This window comes from Papaver somniferum, chromosome 2 (genome assembly GCF_003573695.1).
Source record: "Papaver somniferum cultivar HN1 chromosome 2, ASM357369v1, whole genome shotgun sequence".
Classification (NCBI taxonomy): Eukaryota; Viridiplantae; Streptophyta; class Magnoliopsida; order Ranunculales; family Papaveraceae; genus Papaver; species Papaver somniferum.
Genome location: NC_039359.1, coordinates 76,251,185 through 76,270,277, shown reverse-complemented (window position 1 = coordinate 76,270,277; position 19,093 = coordinate 76,251,185). Strand labels below are relative to the sequence as shown.

Sequence of the window (19,093 nt, the reverse complement as noted above, 5' to 3'; positions counted from 1 at the left end):
CGTATTATGTGGCAACAAGATTTCCTTAATAAAAGGAATTTTAAGAATTTCATCTTCAGTGGAGTCTTTTGAAAACAAACTAATGATATTGGTGTATAAGTATGATTGGCTAGATATACTAAACCGGAAATGCTATTCACAGCTCTATTTAGCACTCAATGCTGGGTGTTGAGAGGGTATTGGTTCAGGGTTGTTAAGGAGGGGTCCACGGATGGTTAAAAGGGTTCACCATTTGATAGATGTGAGGTTTAGATGTTGTTGAGATGTGAATAGTGTGTTGTTATAGAGCTGTGAATAGCATTTCCGATACTAAATAAAAGTTAAAATATTCAAAAAAGATTAGGGAAAAGTTAATGACACGTACTCGCCACATCCTTGAAGTGAACCTCAATCTAGAGGACGAGGTAGAGGATGTTATTTTAACCGCCTCTCCACATCATCTTCACATTCTACCCCAAGTTTCTACTGGAGAATGATTTTTGCCAAAAAGTAGTAAAACTAAAAAGTCTCCTTGGAGATGCTCTTAGCCATGACTGTGGTTGCCCTTAGACCCTTGACATGGACTCATTTTTTAAGTAGGAAAAGTATGGGAGAGAAATGAGTCCATACTTCAACCAGATATGGGGCTTCGTATACTCGAATCAGCGGTGCTAGACACACCGTAAGAGAAAAATTCCTGGTACCCACCAGGAGACAATAGGAATGGGCTTTTAATTTTCTATGGGTCTCCCATTCTTTTTGTGTCTGAAAAAATCACCCTGTGTATGAGTGTATCTATACTTTCCGTACTCGATCTTATCCGTCTGAGCTTCCACTATTTGACAGTTGTCAAGTTCTTATTAGCTAAAAGTTAGTTAAGCAAAAACATTAAAAAACACGGCAGGTGTTAAAAACGAAACCAAACATTCTTCTTCCTGAAAATTGAAGGCAACCAGAAGAAAAATCCATTAATTTCTGGGGTTTTTCATTTTAGGCGCCATGGATTACTCCACCAGAATTTTCATAATTCTAGTCATTTCAATCCAAATTTCTCATATTTATTCTCAATCAATTATTCAAACGCCACTTGAAAACAACAGAAAAACATTAATCAGAGATATCACCGATGATGACGAAATCTTCTGCAATAGCTGGAAATTTACAGTCGAAACAAATGATGCTGGAATCTGGAGTCGAATCCCAAAAAGATGTGTTAAATTTGTTGGTGATTATATGTTAGGTATACGTTATGCGTCAGATTCAGATCGAGTTTTAGATTCTTCGTTATCGTTTGCGAGAAATGTTAAGATTGCTGGTGATGGTAAAGATGCTTGGGTTTTTGATATCGATGAGACATTGTTATCAAATGTTCCTTATTATCAACTCCATGGATTTGGGTAAGGTGAATGAATGAGAGAAGTATTTTTTAGCCGTTAGATTGTTTTTATTGATACTGTGTTGATTTAATCCAACGGCTTAGATTTATTCTGGGTTACTGGTTTCTGTTTTCTCAGTCGGTTGTTAAATTAGTTCATGATAATGGTGGGAGCTATTTGTTACTGTTGTCAGTAACTATTTTATTGGCTTGACCTTGGTCAATGTTTTTCTGACTATTTTTGTCCAAATGATGTTTTTGACTATATACAGGAATTGTTTGACAAAGAATGATTGAGATGAAGTTATGGAATTTGTAAATGTGTTTGTGATGCTAATTGCATCTTTTTTTATTCCTAGATCGGGGTTGTTTGATGAGAAATCATTTGATGAATGGGTGGATTTAGCTGAGGCACCAGCTTTACCTGCAAGTTTGAAGCTGTTCTATGAGCTCAAGCATTTGGGTTTCAAGATCATTCTACTGACAGGTCGTTCGGAGTTTCAAAGAGGTGCTACGGAGAAAAATCTTTTATTTGCTGGTTATGATGACTGGGAGAAGCTCTGCTTAAGGTCTGTAGTGCATAAATGATACTTGGCAATTGGCATACTGAAAACCAATGTTGAAACTGATGTGGGAAAGGGAAGAAATTTTAGTAGTCCCTTTTACTATGAGTTGGTTTTTTTTGTGACATAATGTTTGTATTAATCTGTTGTGGAATTATAACAGGGACGATTCAGATATAGGAAAAAATGCTACATTGTACAAATCAGGGAGGAGGCAGCTGGCGGAAGAAGAAGGGTATAGAATTCATGGGAACTCTGGAGACCAGTGGAGTGATTTGCTAGGTTTTGCTCGGGCAACAAGATCCTTCAAACTCCCTAATCCAATGTATTACATTGCGTGATTAAATTACTTGGTAATCATTCGTGTGTCAGGTAACAAACAAGTAGATGGTTGTGATGATAATGTATTACCTTTGTATATCATTCTTCCATTGGGTTGTGCTCAAATATTTGCATCAAATTCATTGTGGTGTTATTGTTGGAAACCTGTTTTTCATTCCTTACTCAAGACTATGCAGCATATGCACACAATCTATTCCATTGAATGGGTTTACTTTGAGATGATCCTTTATTAATATGATTTCGGGGTTCATTGATACTTAGGGCTCAATCATTGTTAATTTCTCATGTACATTGTTATTGTTTGTATCATTTTCATGTGAACCCATACAGGCACAAACAATTGTAAACATGTCATGTGCTGATGTGAGCTAGAATATTCAGGAATTCGTAGCCCATAAACGAGCTTATTAGGAAACCAATGGCTTCGAGTTTTTTTCTTTTTCTTTTGAGGTATCATAATCCTCATACAAGTATACTTATAGAAGCTGTCAGATGTTGTGAAACGAGAGGTAAACTATTTGCTACTACCAAGATCATAAACACTACCAAGATTTTAGAAAAAATGTAGGCACAATTCATGTCAAAATTAGTCAATTATGTATAGATTAGATGACTGCCTACTTACTAATAAACTCTTACAAAAGTGTCAAACCTCATTGTTTTTTTGAGTTTTGACTACTGGTATTCCATTACATAAATACAGCACCAATAGAAAAATCAATAATAGGAATCAAATTCATAATATGTAATACTATTGAATCCATGGAAAGAAATAAATTTGAAGCAGCTCTGAATCATAACTACCTTGCTGCAGTCATTACCATCCTGCAAATGTCATTCTATCCATAACTTTTGCTTTCACTCTCTGAAAAATCTCCCTTCTGTCTTGCTCTATTTATGGAGGTGGAGATGATACACTTGAAGAAGGATGAGAATTGCTCTGTTTTGTATTACCCTGCTTTGTAGTACTCTCTTTTGTATTACTGTGCTTCGATTTACTTCCTTTTGTGAGGCTCTGCTTTGTAATACTCTGTTTTGTACTGCTCTCTTTTTTACTGTTCTCTTTTATATGAAATTCCATAGATGATCGACACATCAAAGGTCTTGATACTGGAATTCTCATACAATTAAAACCACCAGGATTTATCTCACACTGAGGCTCGGGTCTCTGATACTCTCTTCCAGGAATACAATTTCCAGAGAAATCAAAACCAATACCACCATAAAACAACCTGTTACATTCTTGATCAAACCCGGAGAAGAAATTAAACGAAACCGTAAGATTAATCAAACTCTTCAAAGAACAAACCAAATCAGGTAGAACACCAGAGAATTTGTTATGAGCAAAATTCAACACTTCAATTTCCTCTAAACATGACATAGAATTTGGTAAATGTCCTGTAAATGAATTGAAACTCAAATCCAGCACTTCCATATCTGTTAACAATCCAACACCTTCTGGTATACACCCGGTTAATTGATTATTCAAGAACAAGATTTCTTTCAAACCAGGACCCATATAACCAAAACTTGAAGGTATATTTCCAGTAAACTTATTGTTTGCTAAATTTATAACTGAAGCAGGAGAATTTCCTAAGTTTTGAGGAATCTGGCCACTAAACTGATTGTTGTTGATGAATATTGCATCAAGATTTCTATTAAAAAGATCTTCAGGAATGGGTCCTGAGAATGAGTTAAATCTTAAGTCTAAGTAAATAAGATTTGGTAGTTGAAGAATGATTGAAGGAAATGAACCAGAGAACTGATTATTACTGAGATCTAACTCTGTAAGTGATGAAAGATCTCTGAAAGTGTAAGGAATGTTACCTGAGAATCTATTACTGTTCAAATGTAAAAGAGATAGTTGAGAGAGTTGAGAAAGTTCTCTTACTAATGAACCTTGAAGATTAGCATGATTGAGATCTATTCCTGCAACAACAAGACTGCTTGTTGAACTAGAGATGTATCCTTGGTAGTCATCACCATTTTCTGAGCAGAATATCCCTTTGTATGAACATACATTAGAACCAACCCATGTTTTCAAAATTCCTGATGGGTCATCAGTGATTGCTGATTTCCATGTTTGCAGAACATTGTAAGCTAATTTCAGGTTTGCATTTGATGACTCTGATGATTCTGGTGGGTTTGCATTTGGAGTAGTACTTGGAGTAGGAGTAGTAGGATTTATAACTCCACCAACCCAAACACCACCACCACCTCCTCCTCCTCCACCACCTCCACCCCCACTTCCTCCACCACTACCATATCCTCCTCCTGCACCACTACCATATCCTCCTCCTCCACCACCGCCTCTTCCTGCTCCACCCCCACCAATGCCAACCCCAACACCAAAACCAGCTTTACTTGGACTGATTAGCAAGAGAAGATGAAGAAGAAGAGACAGAAACAGTGACTTCCCCATTATTGATGATCAAGTGAGGAAGAAAGAGTGATTTGTGTTTTGTCTGAGTGAGGTACCCAACATTGATGAGAAAAGATAAACAAGAAGGGAAAAAATGGTTGAGCTAAGTTAATGTTGTTGGGTTGGGTATCAGTCAGTACTACTCTGTCATCTCTCTCACTCATTTCTTGATATGTGCTTTACTTATGCATTTATTTTTCTGAGTTTTTATCTCAATTATTATTTTATTTCTTAAAATGTACAGGTGTAAAATTCTGATACGAAAATGATGTTTTAAATGGTGAAAAAAGAGAGGGAAAATGCATGTAGGGTTATTGGTAAGTTTTTTTTTTTTTTTTTTTGCTTTTTCTTCTGACAGAATGGAAGAATGGCTGCTTCAACAAACTTAGTGATCTTTGCTGTTGGTAAGTGGTTGGTGTCTTGATGACACTAGGACCAGTGTAGTGCCGCCCCTAATCCATATGGTATGAGTAGGGGTGTAGGACCATTTAAGTTCTCATAATCTAACAATAACTGTTCCAATGTTTTAATTTAATTGTTAGGATTTTCTCCACGGAGGAGTGGTGTGTTGGAGTGCATGACCCTGCGTAGACACCGAAAATCATTTCTCACATTTATTTAGCTAGAGAAGACAAGTAGCAGTATACGAAGAAATATATGGGATATCATCCCTTTTGGGATTTGGTGGTCAATTTGGCTAGAGAGGAATGATAGAGTTTTTAACGGCAATTACAACTCTGTTGACAGACTCATAGACAGTGTTAAGGTCTTGATTTACAATCACAACTCTGTTGACAGACTCATAGCCAGTGTTAAGGTCTTGATTTACAATCGGTGTGTAGGTTATAATATCTTTAGTGGTTTAACTTTGAATACAGTGTTGACAATTGGGAGGCAATCATGCATTAGCTATTGTAGTTGTTGTGCTTGTTTTGATGTCTTTTCTTTTCATTTCTTGTATAACTCTTGATTCATTTTTATTACTTTCTAGTAATGGACTGATTTTGGATTTTTAAGAAACTTTGCCCTGAGTCAAAAAAAAAAATAAAAAAAATAAAACAAAAAACAAACAACCAAACAGATGTATAGACTCACTAACACAATAAATCGTAGAACATATGCCACATAGCCATCAGTAAGCAAGTGGTATATGTTGTACTACCTCTGTCCCACTATTAAGTGACCTATTTTATAATTAAATTTAGTTATAAAATAGGTTACTTAATAGTGGAACGGAGGGAATATCATTTATTTTTGGACGAAGTATGGAGTCTAGATTTACCAAGTTCAGTACATTTTTGTTACTATAAGTTAGTTTTCCTGCTTTTCGGTACGATATGGAAAAGTAGTGACAGATAAAAGTGATAGCAGCACAAAAACCAAATAATTTCACTAGTCTAATAATGTAAAATAAGGACCACTTGTGAACCCCTTTTACCCATGCACGCTGCGTATATGGTACTGCATTTGGTTGTGCATCTTATAACAATCAGTCAATCATGCACTAGCTAGTCTCCAAAAGCCCGAATCATTAGATCGGGTATGAAGTAGCCTCTGTATGTTTATGTTCTCGTATCATTGGATACATATCGTAATTGGCCTAAACCCTTCAAATCAGTTGAAAGACAAGCTTTTATGAATTCATTCACTCTCATAAGTGACAGCACTTGTCAGTAAATGCTTTGCATTGTTTGTTGACTTTTTGAGCCTCAGTGCTACACAAATACTGCTTTGCGCCTATCGTATGTACTCCAGGCGACTTGAGAATGAGAAGTAACATGCAATGTTCTTCTTCTCCGGTGTTGGCAAATGGAATAATACTCAAACTAGCTAGCGCATGCGCCATGGCCCATATACACATTTCTTTTTTAATCTACGTAAGTTATTTCGACGTCGGTGTGAAAGTAGAACGAGATAGTGGAGCATGCAACAATATGCAAATCTGCGGTGTTTAGTGGCAACCAGCTTCATTGGCGCCGAAAACTTGTAAACAAGATCTGATCGACATTTATTCGAACAAGAAAAGAAGAGATGAAATGAAATGAGAGTGTACTTATAGATATATTCTAGTCCATGGATGTCTCAGTTGAGCTTGAGTGGGAGCTTTAATAGTGTCTCCCACTTGTTTGAGTAACATATTGATGAGACCATCTTTCTCTTTTGAAATCTCAGTGTTAACAAGACAATTCCATATTATTCCTTTACGAGGACCAGTTTTGTGAACCATCTTTTCTGGCCACATGAAAAAATATACTATACTTGAGTGTGGATCAACAGTTTTATTCTGTGTTTGCTTTATTCGCACTCCGGCTAAAATGGTAAGCGAAAATTATAATCCATACAGATTTCATTCCATTCTCAACATGCCTATATAGAATATTCATAGATACATCATACGTGTCTACATTGCACATGATCTTGTTGATTGGTTAAAAGGCACTCTCCTCTTCAGGATTGGTTTTTTTTTTGTTTTTTTTGTTTTTAGAAAAGATGAAGTTTTATTATTAATAAACGGGAACTTCTCTTGGGTAGAGTCCCCATTGAGTCATTCATAGCAACTACATTAAGGAATTCAGGATGTGTGTGTTCCCATATGTGGGTTGATGTTCTATTGCTGATTCCATTCTCGTGTTGTAATTGTCTTTTTGCTGCAAAGTCTGCAAGTCCATCCGTCGCTTGGTTCGCTTCCCTGTATATGTATGTTATCACATAAACCAGAGCTAACAGCGTTGTTGAGTCAGTTTCGAAATGGATGTTGGTCCATTCTTTGATGGCTGCCATCCTTGTAGCTAGTAGTAGTGCCCATGTTTCTGCTGCACGATAGCTGTGGTTTTTCCAAGCGGTGTTGCCATGGCCATAATCACTGTACGGTGTTCATTTCTACAAATCCATCCCGCTCCGGCCATCTCTAATTCCCCTAGATTGTTCATTTTGGAAGCTCCATCAGTGTTGATTTTTAGCCAGTGGTTCTGGGGGGCATTCCATTGAACCCAAGTCGTTGTCGACATCCTCCGCTGTTGTTGTTGTGTAGCATGATGGTTGCAAATATTGTGTTGGACTGCCCATTGGTATTCTTGGCTGAGGAGTAAGGATATATGGAATATTTGCTTCGGTGTTTGTACGATGCTGTTGTAAACCTTATCATTTTTTGCTAACCAAATATTCCACATCGTATAACAAGCCAAAGTGAAATCCTCCTTACGTATGTGCATTTCCAAAAAATACTCAAAATTTACAGGTTGTTGTATCAATGTTGGTGTTGTTGTTCTTCGACCTAAACCTTGATTCCCAGATTGGCTTCTGATGTGGTATTGTTGCTGGGAAATAAGTGTTGGCAGTGAGTGTGGTGGTAGGACAATGTTGTTGTAAATATTATGTTGGCTTGCCGTGCTGTTAGCATGTCTACACATCATTTCCCAAGTGACCCTCGCCCGGGGGCAATCAAATAGGCAGTGTTGTACCGTTTCTGGTTGCTGGTTGCAGATAGAACACATGTTGGTGGTGATTATGTGTCTATAGTGCAGAGAATCAAATATTGGTAGACCATTGTGACTGAATTTCCAAAGGAAAAGTCTGATTTTTTGGGGGCAATCCGCTTTCCAAAGATTTTTGTACTTTTTCTCCATGTTGGTTGTACTCATCTGTGGGTTTTGGTTGGTTGTTAAGGTTTTGCAGAAGCATCTCATAGCCGCTTTTAACCGTGTACTGCCTCTTTTGGCATGTGGAAAAATTGGTTTATCGGGAGAAGGTGGATTTGGAATATATATGGCTCCAATAGCACTAATAACGCTAGGGGGAAAATATGATTCAACAAATCCGCATTCCAATTGAAAAAGTGTGGTACTATTAGCGAACTTACTAAATTGTCGCCCATATTTCCCAAGCTTGGAAGACTGGTATGTATTGGTATCCACTTCTCTTTAAGAGTAGTAGAATTTCCATCTCCAATCTGGACCGCAAAATTTTCCTGCACAAACTGAGATATTTTTGTTATATTTTTCCATGACGGGCTGTCAGTTGCCTGTGGAGTTTGCAATCTTCTCAGGATCGATTCAGTGCCCAAGTACTTGGTTCGATACAGAGTGTTGCAGATTGTGTTTGGTTTGTCATGAATTTGCCACACTCATTTTCCCAAAAGTGCAAAATTGTGTTTCCTAGCATTTCTGATTCCCGTCCCTCCTTGTTTTATCGGTAGGTGTAGCTTCTCTTTGCCTACCATATGCAACTTCTTTGTCGCCTTATCATGCCCCCAAAAAAAATTCCTCGCAATCTTGTCTATTTTTGGATGAACATGGGACGGCAGCAACTGTGTTTGCATAATGTGGTTGGTCGTAGGAATCAGGCTTGAATTTATGAGTAACCATCTTCCCGCCTGGTTGAGGCATTTTGCCATCCACCCTTTCGCTTTCCTTTACAATCTTTGGAGAAGTTGAGCAAAAATTGGTAACGAGTTCCGTCCAATCTTAAAATCCACTCCCAAGTATTTAGGCGGATTGGCCGTTGTTGGGATGTTGAACGTCTGAGTCAGCCAATCTCGAACACTTGTAGATGTGTATGGGTGATGTATAATAACCGATTTCTGTAATTTTATTGCTTGTCCTGCTGAGGTGGAGTAGCTGTGTAACACTTTGTTCAAGTTGTCGCACATTTCTTGATTTGTTGAACAAGAAATAAGCAAGTCATCTGCATACATCAAATGAAGAATTGGCGGGTTGTTTGAAGAAATACATAAACCCTTCAGTTTGCCCTCATTTTCCAGAATTTCCAAATTGGTGGATAGAATTTCAGCGCACAAGATAAAGATGTATGGTGACAACGGTTCTTCTTGCCTGAGTCCCCTTGTTGGCTTAATGTGCCCCTGCAGATTTCCATCGATGTTGATAGCGTACATTACTGAAGTTATACACGGCATGATGTATTCCACAAACTTGGCTGGAAAACCCAGTGAGCTTAACGTTTGCTTGATAAAACCCCAATCAAGGCTGTCATAAGCTTTTTTGATGTCTAGTTTCATGGCAATTTTTGGGTTTTTTGTAGGTGGAGTTGAACGAATGTGATGAAAAATTTCAGTGGCGATAGCTATGTTATCATGGATTGCTCTATTAGGCACAAAAGCACTCTGGTGCGGACTGATCAGGAATTGTAGAATTGGTCTCAACCTATCTACCAAAAGTTTGGAAATAATCTTATAGACCACATTGCACAAGCCAATGGGTCTATAATCATTTACCGAAATTGGGTTATCAGATTTTGGTATGAGAGTAATATTTGTGTGGTTGAATGGGTTTTCAAGTTCCACTTTTTCAAAAAAATTAGTCACAAGGTCAATAATTTGGGGGGTGAGTTGTATCCCAAAATGTCTTGAAAAACTTACTTGTAAAACCATCCGGCTCTGGAGCTTTTTCAGAACCGATACTTTGCAGTGCTTTGTGAATTTCCTCAATGGTTGGCGGCTTCATTAACTGGTTGCAATGAAAGTGGGAAATTCTAGGTGTAACATTGGTAAATAGTTTCATGTCTATCCTTGTTGGTGTAGCAATGTATTGCTGTTTGTAGTGTTGTATCATCATTGTAACTATTTGACGTTGGTTGTACACCCATCTTTGGTTTGCATCCTGGAGCTGGTTAATATGATTGATTATATTGTTGATTGTAGCTTTTGTATGGAAAAATCTGGTGTTGAGGTCGCCGTTGTTCAACCAATCAATTCTTGCTATTTGTTTCCAATATTCATCATGGCAGTGCAGGAGCATGAGGTGCGAATTTCTAGTCTCTTTTTCTTGTTGCAGCCAAAATATATCAGTTCTCTGCCTGTTGTTATTGCAGATTTGGATTGAGCCAGTTGTATTTGAAATTCCTTTTCTTTTAGAAGTTCTAGGAGGTGACCAAAAGTTTGTTTGTGCCATTTTTGCAAAGCCAAAGCAGTTTCTCTCATTCTTGTAAGAAGCTTCTATCCTACAGAAGCCGCCTCCTCTTGGGAAATTTTTTGTTACCAAGTTGTGATCACCACGTCCTTCATTTGTGGATGAAGAAACCACAGGTGTTCAACTCGTAAATTTTTTGTGTAATTTCTTGCAATTTCTTTTTCATTGAGGAGAAGTGGAGCATGGTCTGATCCAATTCTTGGAAGATGCCTGAGTAGTGATTGAGGGTGGTTATCTATCCATTGTTGTGTTGCAAGGCCTCTGTCTAGCCTTTCCATGATGAAGTTGCCATTCGTTTGATTGTTGGTCCAGGTGAAAGAGTGATGAGTGCCAAATATTGTATATATTTATCCCTTTTTGTTGGCATTTTAACTCATCTTTTGTGCATTAATTCTACATTTTATCCCATATTCTGTATTTTCATTGTTTTCAAGAATAAATATTTTTATTAATTAATTTTGCATTTTTAGGTAATAAATAAAGTTCGGATGAGTCGCGGAGCGAAAAGAGCAGAAAAGTAGTGAAAAGCCGGGAGAAATTACGCAAGGAAGCCGCGAAGAATGGTGCGCACAACCTCATTTTCTACACACAAAAGCGCCTCCGTTCTCAGCCGTCAGATCAGTTCTCAGAAGCATCCGACGGTCGCTCCTTCATAGACCATCAAAATCCGAAGTCTCTGCCGAGCACCACAGCGCTGAAATTCCAAGCCTTCAGATTAGATGGTAGTTGAATCCAACGGTCGCTCCCTTGCTGTGCATCAAAGTTTGATATCTCTGCCTAACACTACAACACCTAACCCCATCTAGAGCCGTTAACTTCGTCGTATAAAAAAATCCAGCGGTCGCTACAAGCTTCACTTCATCTCACCGTCCGATTGATCTTTCATCTCCCTATCCCACGGCGCAGCGTCGCAGATCATCACACTCGATACACTCGCCTCACACCCTAGCGACCGAGCACCTACACCTCAACCAAACGCACCCTTCCCTTCTCCATCGAACCCTTTCTTCTCCGCCATTACCCTGCTGCAGAACCACCTTCCTCACCTGCCGCACCACCATCATCACCACCTCTCCCTGACGCCCCCAAATCACTCCACTATTTTCTCCCCAAATCACTCTACCTATACCCATCATCACTATCACGTTTTACATCAACTAATCTCCTCAATTTCTCATCTCTGCCGACTGAAACCCTAGGTGAGAAATTGAAGATATAAGTTGATGTTAGAGCAGCAATTGGAGCGGGAGATGACTCAGGAAGAGAAATAGAAGGATGGGTCGACGAGATGGAGCGAGAATTTCATCAACAGTAGGTAATTGGCAAAACCTAATTTTACTGACTTTGGGGAAAATTGGGGGAAAAGCTAATTTTGTGTAATGGGTATAAATTGGTGTTGGGGGAAGCATTAGGGAGACTATTTACCTCTCTGGACTAGCCAGTAGAGAAATTGCAACAAAATTTTACTGCACTTCAAATTTCAATTCTTATCAGTGAACAAGTAGAATATTGCTTATGTGTTTTGTTATTTCAAATGTTAAGTATGCTTGAATGTTTATATATGTTGAATGTGATAGTTTTAAACATGGTTAGCATGAGCTAATCATCTTCAGGCCAAGGCTCAGTGAAGCCTTGTGCACTGTCAAGTGTGTTGGAATGAGTTAGTTGCTTCCTGTTGCTGTTTGTGAGTGTGCATTTGAGAGACACCAATGCTTGTAGAGCCTGTGATTGGCTGTACTGTCAAAAGACAGCCAATGCTAGGGGTAGCCTAGCAAGCAAGTTGGTATTCTCTCATTTCTAGTTGTATGCTTAGGAAAAAACTCAACCTAGACCATGTTACTTGATTAGGATACAAGGTGGATCATATGCTTTGGCTTGCTCACTACTTATCTTTCAATCAATCTTATTTTCAATCTTGTATGCTTATTTCACATGTTACTCTCCCTGTTTTTCATTTTCTTGCATTTTATAACTGTTTTGCACTGAGGTCAGTGCACTGAGCACAATCCTGCCCCTTGCCCTTGGCTGCCAAGCCTTGGTTGTTATTGCTTTTTCTTGAAATGCTCCTTTGTTGCCTTACCCTGCTTTTTAGGTTCTTGCTTATCTTTCTTTGCTTTGGTCCTTAACCTGCTTCTCTTTTGCTCTACTTCATGCCCTTGTTTATTTGCCTGCAACCCTGCCTGCCCTTAGCTTATTACACTTTTTTTTAGTTAGGAAAACTTCTCATAAGCTCCTCTCCCTGTGGACAAACCCCTATTCATCACTATATTATAAATTTGGACCTTGTATACTTGCAAGTGTTTTGTGTGCAATCTAATCTTCACACCAAGTTTTTGGCGCCGCTGCCGGGGAGCTGGCTGCCTTATCTGTGAAGTTTTCAAGGTCTGCTGTTGGTGTGCAAGTGTTGGTGACTCTGCTGTGAAGCTGCTGTTGCCAACTTTTGCTGCTACTGTGCTGTTGCAGTGCTGGTGCCAAGTCTGTTGTTGCCAACTTTCTGCTGCTGCTGGTGCTGCCAACTTGCAACTGCTGCCAACTGCTGCTGCTGATCTGCTGGTGCTGTTGCTGCCAAGCTGTTGCACTTGCCAAGCTTGCTGCCAGCACTTGCCAAGCTGCTGCCAACTGCTGCCAGGCCTGCTGCCAACCTCTGCTGCTGGGCTTGTGCAACTTCTGAACTGGGCTTGTGCCAACTGAGCTGGGCTCAGTAACCTCAACTTCTGCTGGGCTTGTGCAACTTCTGCTCTTGGGCTTGCAACTTCAGCTGGGCTCCGTTGCTGCTGCTGGGCTCTGCTACACTTGCTGCTGCTGGGCTTGGACGTGAGCTGCTAGGACGATCCTAAAGCCCAACTGGGCTGTGCAACTAAAAGGGGACTAAAAGCCTATTTTTGGGCTTCCCTCCAAAAACAAGTAAGCCTAACCCATGAGTTAACCCACTTGGGCCTCATTTAAATTCAAATTTGGGCTTGTAATAATTTATTTAATTATTTATTTGGGATTGTAATAATTTTTATTTTCTTTTTCTTTTTTTTATATTTGGGATTGTAATAATTTTTTATTTTCTTTTGTTTTTCTTTATTTTTCTTTTATTTTTCTTTTTTCTTTTATGGGTTGTTTTAATTATTATTATTGTTTTTATTTTCTTTTATGAGTTGTGATAATTTATGCTAGGTTTAGTTCAAAAATTTTCAAACCCAAAATTTTAAACCAAAAACAAAATCCCTTCTTTAAACCAAAACCCATTCAAAACCAAATCTTCATAACCCTTGGGCCAAATTGTTTCCGATTGCTCTGTCTGACCAACATGTTAGTTAAGGTACCTACTAGGACATGATTGTGACCTACAGAGACCAGACAAACAGACTTGTTAGAATTAACCCAGACGAACCTATCGAAATTCTAAGTTCTGAGGGAGACAGTCCAGATCAACCAGAAACAATGGGAGAACCACGTACCCTCAAGGATTATATGTACCCAACTAGAGCCAGTCAACCTTCTTGTATTGTGCTACCCGAGGCTAATGGCCATTATGAGCTGAAATCAAGCACAATACAGATGCTTCCTATTTTTAGAGGTGTTGAGAATGAAAACCCGTACCACCACGTGAGAGAATTCGAGGAAATTTGTGGAACTCTGCGTTTCACTCAAATGACCGACGAAACCCTGAAGTTAAGGCTTTTTCCTTTTTCCCTGAAAGATAAGGCAAAGGCCTGGCTCTATGCTTTACAGCCTCAATCCATCATGACATGGGATGACCTCACAAAGGAGTTTTTCAAAAAGTTTTTCCCGAACCACAAGACTGCGACAATTCGTCAAAGTCTGAATAGCTTTGTGCAATTAGAAGGTGAGACCTTAGCTAGATACCTGGAGAGATTCAATGAATTATTGCTCCAATGTCCCCATCATGGTTTTGAAAAATGGAGACTTGTGCAAATTTTGTATGAAGGTCTAGATGTGTCCACCCGAACAACGGTTGAGTCGATGTGTAATGGTCTATTCGTAGATAAAACTGCTGACGCGTCTTGGGACTTCTTGATTGAAGTAGCTGAAAAGACGCAACAGTGGGAATCCATCCGTGAAACCAGAAAGACTACATCCGAAGCAAAGGCTTTTAGGATTGAAGCGGATTTTGAGGGTAGAGCAAACATGGCATCAATAGTTAGGAGATTAGAAGAGTTAGAACTACATAAAAATTCAAAACCTTCCACCACTACTCTCCGAGAACATGTCGCTTCATTGTTTGTGCTGCTTGTAACGACCCCAACCATCAATTCCAAAATTGTCCAGATTTGCTTGCAGTCCAGGAGTCTAGGCTTGAACAGGCACATGCCATGTTTCAGAAACCAGAGCATAACCCTTATTCACAGACCTACAATCCAGGATGGAGAAACCACCCTAACTTTTCATGGTCAAAAGGCCCACTCAAGGAGGACCATCTCAACCCAATCAGAGCTATCAAAACAATCAGGGATATCAGAACAATCAAGGTTATCAACACCCGAGAAACCCTCACAACAATCAAACTCTCAACAATCATATCCTCAACACAATACGACAAGAGATTATCCACCTTAGAGGAAATGTTCCAGAGTTTGATGCAAAGTCAGAAAAATCTAGATCAAAAGATGGATCAAATATGTGAGAGAGAAAAGGGTAAACTTCCGAGCCAACCCCAACAAAATCCAAAGAGGATATTTCAAACAGGCACAACATCCTGCACTGAAACCTCACCTGATCAAATCCATGCCATTACCACCCTCCGAAGTGGTAAAGTCATCGAGAACAACGGGCGAACCTAATGAGTCTGATACAAATTCCACGTTGTCTCCACAACCCCAGAAAACCAAAGAATCTGAGCAAGTTGGAAAATCTGACAATTCTACTGCTGTGAATGTCCCTTTGCCAACTCATCTTCCTGTTGCTCCATTTCCTCAAAGATTGATCTATCAACAGAAAAGTACCCATTACAATGAGATGTTAGATCTGTTCAAGAGAGTCAACATCAACATTCCTTTTCTTGAAGCAATCAAGCAAATCCCTGCTTATGCCAAATTCCTCAAAGACTTGTGTACTCAAAAGCGCAAGCTCAATGTGCAAAAACGTGCTTTCTTAGCTGAGCAGGTGAGTTCCATCATTCTGAACAAAACTCCACCCAAGTTTAGGGATCCAGGATGTCCAACAATTTCTTGCACTATAGGAGAACACACGGTCAATAAAGCGTTATTAGACCTAGGTGCAAGTGTTAACCTACTGCCATATTCTGTTTATGAGCAGTTAGGTCTTGGGGAGTTGAAACCAACATCTATCACTCTACAACTGGCAGACCGATCTGTCAAGATTCCTCGTGGAGTGGTCGAAGATGTTTTGATCAAGGTTGACAAATTCTATTTTCCCGTAGACTTCATTGTCTTAGACACTCAACCTGTACAAAACCCAGACTGTCACATTCCTGTCATCTTAGGACGTCCTTTCTTGGCTACGTCCAACGCGATCATCAACTGTCGGAATGGAGTGTTAAAACTGTCTTTTGGTAACATGACGGTAGAATTGAATGTGTTCGATATTAGTCAACAACCTGTGAATCTTGATGATGATGATGTGCATGAAGTTAATATGATTGAAGGATTAATGCAAGATTCGTTGACTAACATTCTATCCGTTGACCCCTTTCAAGCATGTATGGAGAACTTTAACCCTGATTTCTATGATGATGCATACTGTAGTGACGTCCTATCTCTGCTCGAATCTGTACCTCAAATGGACGTCACTGAAAGGAAATATGAAGTGGAACAACCCCTATTCTCTGATTCCAAGCTTATTCCATCCATTGTTGAGCCACCCAAGCTTGAATTGAAAACATTGCCTAGTACGTTGAAGTACGCATTCCTAGGTTCTTCTGATACTTTACCTGTCATTATTTCATCATGTTTAGACACGGAACAGGAAAGTAAGCTTTTAGAAGTACTTAAGGAACACAAAGAGGCCTTAGGATGGACCATCTCAGATCTCAAAGGAATTAGTCCCACCATTTGCATGCACCACATTAACCTTGAAGAGAATGCCAAACCATCGAGGGAAATGCAAAGGAGACTTAACCCTAACATGAGAGATGTAGTCAAAGGAGAGATCCTGAAACTACTTGATGCGGTATCATATACCCAATTCCCGATAGCAAATGGGTTAGTCCCATTCAAGTTGTGCCTAAGAAGTCAGGCATTACTGTTGTTCAGAACGACAAGAATGAATTAGTCCCTACTCGTACAATCACAGGATGGCGAGTATGCATCGACTACAGGAAGTTGAACACAGTAACAAGGAAGGATCACTTCCCGCTCCCTTTCATTGACCAAATGCTAGAACGTGTGTCTGGACACAGTCACTACTGTTTTCTAGATGGCTTTTCCGGTTATAACCCCATTTTGATTGTGGAGATTTTTGATGTTTGGGGGATAGACTTCATGGGTCCATTTCCCATGTCTGACAGCAAGTTGTACATCCTAGTCGCAGTTGATTACGTTTCTAAGTGGGTAGAAGCCATAGCAACCAGAACAAATGACCACAAGGTGGTACTTTCATTTCTAAAGAGAACATATTTTCACGTTTTGGTACCCCTAGAGCTATCATCAGTGACGGCGGTTCACATTTTCGTAACAAGTACTTTGAGTCTTTAGTACGCAAGTATGGCATAACTCACAAGGTTGCTACTCCGTACCACCCTCAGACTAGTGGACAAGTGGAAGTGTCTAATAGGGAAATTAAGCACATTCTGGAGAAGACGGTCAACCCGTCCAGGAAAGATTGGTCATTGAGATTGAATGATGCTTTGTGGGCCTATAGAACAGCTTATAAGACACCAATTGGCATGTCCCCCTATCGTCTAGTGTATGGAAAGCCGTGCCATCTACCTGTGGAATTAGAACATCGTGCCTACTGGGCAATCAAAGAGCTGAACTTCTCTGGACGAAGCTGGAATTCAAAGGAAACTTCAACTCAACGAGTTGGAAGAATTGAGAAATGAGGCTTATGACAGTGCCAAGCTGTACAAGCAGAAGATGAAGATATTTCATGACAAGCGTATTCTACGCAAATCCTTCACTCCTGGTCAGAAAGTCTTGCTGTATGACTCCCGATTACATCTTTTTCCAGGAAAACTGCGTTCCAGATGGAAGGGTCCGTACCTAGTACGCACAGTTTTTCCTCATGGAGCTGTAGAGTTGGAGGATGTCTCCAACAAGAACGTTTTCAAAGTCAACGGGCAGAGATTAAAGCCATTCCTTGAGCCATTTCCACCCGACATTGAAACAACCGACCTGGAGGACCCAGTCTATGTGGACTAAACTGGTCCACTCTTTCCCTAAATAACCAAAAGTTTTCCAAATGTTTCCCTAAAAACCAAAATTTTTCGTTTTCCCATCAAAACCAAATGTATCCCAACAAAACCAAATTTTTTCCAAAAAGTCCAATCCCATTAAAAACCAAATTTTCTTGTAGATAATGTGTTAGTTAAATTTCCTTTTGTGTATATTTTGTGCTCATCCATTGTGACTGCTAATATGATGGATTTTTGCCTTGAATAACGGAGTTTTAATCGAGCTACCCGTACAATCGGGTATTCTCTCTCCTTTTACTCTACTCAGCATGTTCCTCTTCATATATTGTTTTATAATTCTTTCCATATTTTGAAACATTGAGGACAATGTTTAGTTTAGGTTTGGGGGTATAGAGTAGATACCATGATAATTTGCTATAATTGAAAACGAACTCCTCTCTTTTTGAAAAAATTGAAAAATTCCAAAAAAAAAAAAAAAAAATTCAAAAAAATTAAAAAAATTAAAAAAAAAATCATAAAAATGGAGCTCATTTACCTTGAAATGTTGACTCTTGTGCAAATATGTATTTTTATTAGGAGTCTTAGTCTAGATATTTAGGCACCCTGATTCTAGCACAATTCACATAGTGATAAGAAATTTGCACGCGCACGATCTACCAATACATGTATGGCCTCGATCTTCAAGGTGTTGGATAGGAAGTTACGATTGCCAATCACTTTAGAATACTGAACGAAACTTGACTAGCTTGTTCTTTGGTTGGTTGGGATAGAAGGTGGAGGTTACATTAAGAAAGACAACCATCGAATTTAACTGGGTGCATCAAAAAGGGCTACCTCTTGCAAAGTGTCATGTAATTTTTGTTTCCTTTTGTATGTATCAAAAGTGTTTCCTTGTCAAAAAAAAAAAAAAAAAAAAAAAAAAAAAAAAAAAAAAAACGATGTATATATTCAGAAAAAAAAAAAAAAAAAAAAAAAAAAAAAACAAAAAATACAAAAAAAAATCAAGTATTTATCAATTCCATCATCTCTTGTTCCAAAAATAAAAGAGAATAGTCAATGTAAATAAGAGTCATGTAATAGTCATCTTTGTTGTTTTTGTAATAAGCAAGGAGGGTGTATGCCATTGATGTACAACGCGAGAATTGTGAAATACCTCCAACTCAT

At 39.0% G+C, this 19,093-nt stretch overlaps 2 protein-coding genes across 2 annotated transcripts; one reads left to right on the top strand and one right to left on the bottom strand.

The window, feature by feature from the left end:
- Positions 1-887: 887 nt before the first annotated feature.
- Positions 888-2,515, top strand: LOC113348082 (acid phosphatase 1-like). Its single transcript, XM_026591784.1, has 3 exons — positions 888-1,376; positions 1,714-1,923; positions 2,081-2,515. Exons 1-3 carry the CDS (start codon positions 979-981, stop codon positions 2,256-2,258), a joined length of 786 nt encoding a protein of 261 aa, XP_026447569.1. The 5' UTR covers positions 888-978; the 3' UTR covers positions 2,259-2,515.
- Positions 2,516-2,833: 318 nt separating this feature from the next.
- Positions 2,834-4,842, bottom strand: LOC113348081 (leucine-rich repeat extensin-like protein 7). The gene has a single exon (XM_026591783.1). It carries the CDS (start codon positions 4,679-4,681, stop codon positions 3,155-3,157), a length of 1,527 nt encoding a protein of 508 aa, XP_026447568.1. The 5' UTR covers positions 4,682-4,842; the 3' UTR covers positions 2,834-3,154.
- Positions 4,843-19,093: the final 14,251 nt, after the last annotated feature.

Excerpts from the sequence above, each read along its gene's own strand:
- LOC113348081 (XM_026591783.1), bottom strand. The coding sequence starts at position 4,681 with ATGGGGAAGTCACTGTTTCTGTCTCTTCTTCTTCATCTTCTCTTGCTA.
- LOC113348082 (XM_026591784.1), top strand. The coding sequence starts at position 979 with ATGGATTACTCCACCAGAATTTTCATAATTCTAGTCATTTCAATCCAA. Across the intron at positions 1,377-1,713 it reads TATCAACTCCATGGATTTGG|ATCGGGGTTGTTTGATGAGA; the intron begins GTAAGGTGAATG and ends TTTTATTCCTAG. Across the intron at positions 1,924-2,080 it reads TGGGAGAAGCTCTGCTTAAG|GGACGATTCAGATATAGGAA; the intron begins GTCTGTAGTGCA and ends GAATTATAACAG.